We start from the raw sequence: 5,077 nt of genomic DNA on the forward strand, positions 1-5,077 counted from the left end.
TATCGTAATAATTTTAGTATTACACTTAAATTAATTCAAATTTTATTATCCTATACATTAAAAAAATTAAATAACTCATAAATTTTATTTTTATTTTTTATTTATTAATAATTTATTATTTACAAAATTGTTATTCTTTATCTCAAATTTAAGATTTAAATAACATAAAAATTAATTTTCAATCGTTCCTACCCCATCCTAATCTGAAAGACCCTCAACGTCTCTCTTCCGTGGGTCTTGCTCTCGCCACTCTCTCCCTTAAGCTCAGTCGCTGCCGCCAGTTGGTCAACTTTCTTCATTGTCACCGTCTCACACCCAACCGTGGAAGAAGCAGCAGGTTTCGGGGCTCTCTGTCTCGTCATCCTCTCGTCCTCAGAAGCACACCTTCCTTGCGCAAGTCGTCGCCGGCAGTAGAGGTAGCAGGTCCCGGTGGGCGGGTCTTCATTCATCGTCTTACTTTGAGCCTCGCCGTCAGCTTCCTGCGACGCAACCCGATTTGGTCAGTTCCAATTAATTTTGCCTTTCTTTTTGTTTTAGTTGTGTTGCTGTAATTCATCAATGTACTTTGATGATGTCGTTGAAAGTTGAATTTGTTGCTGATATTTGTTTTTGAAACCTTTGAATTTGTTGCTATTCTGAAATGATCACTTAAATGTCTTTATTGCTGAAATAATTTGTTACTGATTGAAGTTGAATGCACTTTGATTTTGTTGTTGAAAGTCAAATATGTTGCTGAAATTTGTTACTAGAACTTTGAATTGGTTACTGTTCCAAAATGATTACTTAAATTTGTTCATTGCTGAAAGAATTTGTTACAGATTGAACTTGAATGCAATTTGATTTTGTTGTTGAAGGTTGAATTTTTGTTGAAAGTTGAATGTGTTGCTGGAACCTTGAATTTGTTGGTGTTCTGAAATGAAATGATCACTTAAATTTACTTTCTCTCTAACTGAATTCTTTACTGATTGAACTTGAGTTTTTTTGTTGTCTTGCTTCATATTATCATGAATTTAAAGTCCCTCTTTTTTTGCTGTTATGGTAGTTCTATCAAGGCTTTTTTACCTAAATGCGCATCTAAAAAACATTAATTCCCAAAATGCGCATGGCTGGAAATCTTTCTGTAAATGCGCATTGCCATTTTGTGGCCTCTGCTCGTGAAATGGAAATGAACTCCATTTCAATTATGGTGCCCACGAAATGGGCAATCCATGTCATGCCAACCACACACGAAATGGATATCCCATTTCTATGAGGGCAGCAGCGAAATGGAAGGAGGAACTCACGGCAGGCATCAGCGAAATGGGTGTATGGCTGAGTTCAGAATCCATGTCTCCTGTACCGCACACGAAATGTCACAAATTTGTGTGTACTGCACACGAATTGGGACAACGACTAGGCTATAAAAACCCTTCGCCAGCAGAAGTAAACCCACATTTCTCACTCTCAGTTCTTCTACCCTTCTTTCTTCTCCGAAAATTCCACTCTCACAGGAGCTACTTTCACTAATTTTTGGGTGTCATAATGGCATCTGAATATATTTATGTGGTCATATATCCCAATGATGAAATTTCGTATACAGCTGAGGGAGTGACCTTTATGTGTGACGACCCACTTTGGATAATGATTTCCCCACAGTCGTGTCTGCAACAACTTAAAAATATGATTCTGATGAACACTGGGCTGATTAGAAAAAAGGAGATCAGTACACTCATTTATAGGATGCCCGTTGCTGTAGCAAGTTCGTTTACATATCAGAAAATGCATATTAAATCTGACCAGTACGTGTCGATGATGTTTTCATATCACCGAAGCATCGGAAGCATCTATTCGATGGAACTCTGCGTGAAGCTCCAAGATGTGGGGGGCAGCCCATCTAGTTCGAATAACGTGGAGGAAATGCGAAATTCCAGTGCTGGTGAAGGCATTCCATTTTTGGACATAGGTAGGAGTCGTAGTCCGTCCTTTAATGCCTTCGTGGCCCCCACCCAGAATACAGAAATACCTGACCGACGTCCCTTCCCGAATGTCCATGTTGCATATCCGGAAGGAATGGCCGACGGGTTGGCTAACTCATCTGAGGAAGACGAGATTGAGAATGATAGTGGAGAGGAAGCAGAGGTTGTTCCGGAAACCCAACCGGTTCAGGGCGAAAGGGTCATCCCAAGTGTTGTTGAACCGATCAATGTTGCAAGGGTCGGAGCTCTTTCCAGCGGCACCCCCAACCATTACCTGCACCTCAGTCTTGGTCCAATGAACTCGACAAATGCAGAGGACATACCCAGTAACTATGGTTTGACAGGTGAAATGGAGCTAGAGGTTGGCCTGAAATTCCTGACTAAGGATGCAGCAATGCTTGCTGTTAAGAACTACAACATACGTCGAAGTGTGGAATTCAAAGTAGTGGAGTCAAATCATACCAGGTATGTTTGTAGATGCAAACTTTTTGGTGACCAATGTTCCTGGATGGTGAGGGTTGCGAAGACGAGGGCGTCCAGATTTTGGGAAGTTCGAAAATACCAAGGGCCTCACACTTGTTTGGCGTCCGCGACTTCGCAAGATCATGCTCAACTGGATTCAAATGTCATATGCCAGCACATATTCCCCATGGTTCAAGCAGACGCAACGATTTGCATAAAAGTGTTGCAGGGGTCCGTGGAGTCGGCATACGGATACAAGGTGTCTTACAAAAAGGTTTGGCTAGCGAAGCAAAAGGCAATAGCGAGAATCTATGGAGACTGGGATGATTCTTATAACCAGTTACAGAGATACTTCAATGCGTTGCAAACCTTTGTTCCAGGTAAGCCTACCTATCGGATTGCATACTAGTTTTGTAATAATTTTCATGCTCTTACGAATTTTCCATTTCGTCATAGGGACAATTGTTGACCTACAAACCCGACCATACTACGTGGGCAACACCCTCGATCGTGAAAGCGTCATATTTCATCAAGTATTCTGGTCATTCCCATCGTGTGTCGAGGCATTCAAGCACTGCAAACCTCTAGTTTCGGTTGATGGAACACACCTGTATGGTAAGTACACGGGTACCTTGTTGATGGGAATAGCACAGGACGGAAACAACAACATTCTTCCCATAGCTTTCGTGCTAGTGGAACGGGAGAACACATATGCATGGTACTTCTTTCTGACCAACTTAAGGAGACATGTGGCTACGCAACCAGATGTTCTACTGATCTCTGACAGGCATGCTGCCATAAAGGCTGCGCTGGAGCGAGAGGGTTGTGGCTGGGAACACAATGTTTACTGTGTCCGACACATTGCGTCCAATTTCGCAACAAACTTCAAGAGTAAAGAAGCCAAAAGACATCTTGTTAGCGCGGCATACTCGAAGACCTAAGAGCAGGCACAGTACTACCTAGAGTTAATCAGCGCAGAGGATCCAGCCACGTCCCCGGCAATGATGGCTTGGATAAGAGGGTTAGAGCCACCGAAATGGCTCCAACACCGCGATGAGGGGCGCCGATATGGTCACATGACAACGAACCTTTTTGAGTGTATCAACTCCGTGATGAAGGGAACTCGTAACCTTCCGGTGTGTGCGATTGTGAAGTCCACGTACCACCATTTAAATGCATTGTTTGTTCAGAAGGGTCGGCAGGCAGAAGCACAGGTTGCATGTGGCCAGATGTTCTCACAGTTCTTGCAAAAGGCAATACTTGCCAACAGGGAGGGAATCACGCAGATGCTTGTCATATCACACGACAGGGCGACATCGATCTTCACCGTCGATGAGATAGCCGGCGTAGGGTCTCAATCCAGATTCAGAGTATACCTCCAGCAAAGACGGTGTGACTGCGGCTACTTCCAGGCATTGCACTACCCATGTGCCCACGCGCTTGCAGCATGTGCCCATGCTAGGCTTGATTGGCAGTCTTATGTCGATGATGTCTATCGGGTCGAAAATGTGTTCCGGGTATATCAGATGGAGTTTCCCCCATTGCCTGATGAGGAAGTGTGGCCACCCCACGAAGGACAACTTCTCCATCCTAATCCCCACCTGCGACGATCGATGGATGGCCGACCTGTGTCGACAAGAATTCGGAATGAGATGGACGACGTAGAGCCTAGACCGGGAAAGCGATGTGGAATTTGCAGGCAACCAGGGCATACTAGGAGACATTGTCCTCATGTCACTGGCACTTAGCGGCGGGGCTGGGTCGGAGATTGAGTGTTGTTACATTTTCAATTTATTTAAATTCTCGTCTTTAGTCGGTGTGATGTGATATGTTTTAGAATTAAAGAGATGAATGCAATATTTCCTTTTCTTGTCAAATGATCACACACGTTTGCAACCAGTACTACATGAACATTAACAACACCGAATTTAAAACATCACAACACAGATAACCGTAAAAAGTTACAACCACGAAGTACGACACCATAAAACATAATAAAGTACAAACGAAGGGAAAATACAACCATCGGACGATAATAAATAACCTTAAAACCATAACGTGAACTAGTGATGGTGTCCAGCATGTCCTAACCTCCCATCTGTACCACATGAAGGTGCTTGAGTGTCGCGGCGGGGACGTCCTGGCTGTGCCTCCTCCCCTACATCATCAGCCCCCGCATATGATAAGCGACGGCCCTCTAACAACGATGGCTCGAACGGGCGCATCTGGGATCCGGCCGTGTCACCTACAGAAACAGATCTCCTCCTTCCGACAGGGGGTGACTACCTGAATCAGACGGTCGAAGTGCAAGTCCTAAGTTGCTGGGTGTGCGTGGTGATGCCTGAGAAGGAATGAATTGATCTAGGCCATCAAATAAAGATGAAAAGTTTGTCCAACTAACTCGATCCATATAGTCAATCAGGTCCTGTGTATCGCCCCCTGCGATGAACCACCCTCCTTGTAGGTACTATTGTAAGGCATATACTGATGGACCGTGGATGACTGAAAGGGGTCCTCTGCGACGAACGGCTGCGGGCAGTAGACATCTCCAGGGAAATTCACTTCCACCGGTGGATGATCATGCTGAGTCCAAACATTAACCTGACCTGGATCCGGAACTGGAGAGTCTGGGACCTGCATCTCATCAGCTTCGACAGCCT

At 44.5% G+C, this 5,077-nt stretch overlaps 1 protein-coding gene across 1 annotated transcript; it reads left to right on the forward strand.

The window, feature by feature from the left end:
- LOC107610533 lies at positions 1,720 to 3,358 on the forward strand. Its single transcript, XM_016312582.1, has 2 exons — positions 1,720 to 2,797; positions 2,874 to 3,358. The coding sequence occupies exons 1-2, from the start codon at positions 1,720 to 1,722 to the stop codon at positions 3,356 to 3,358; spliced, it is 1,563 nt and encodes a 520-aa protein (XP_016168068.1).

This window comes from Arachis ipaensis, chromosome B01, assembly GCF_000816755.2.
Source record: "Arachis ipaensis cultivar K30076 chromosome B01, Araip1.1, whole genome shotgun sequence".
NCBI classification, from domain to species: domain Eukaryota; kingdom Viridiplantae; phylum Streptophyta; class Magnoliopsida; order Fabales; family Fabaceae; genus Arachis; species Arachis ipaensis.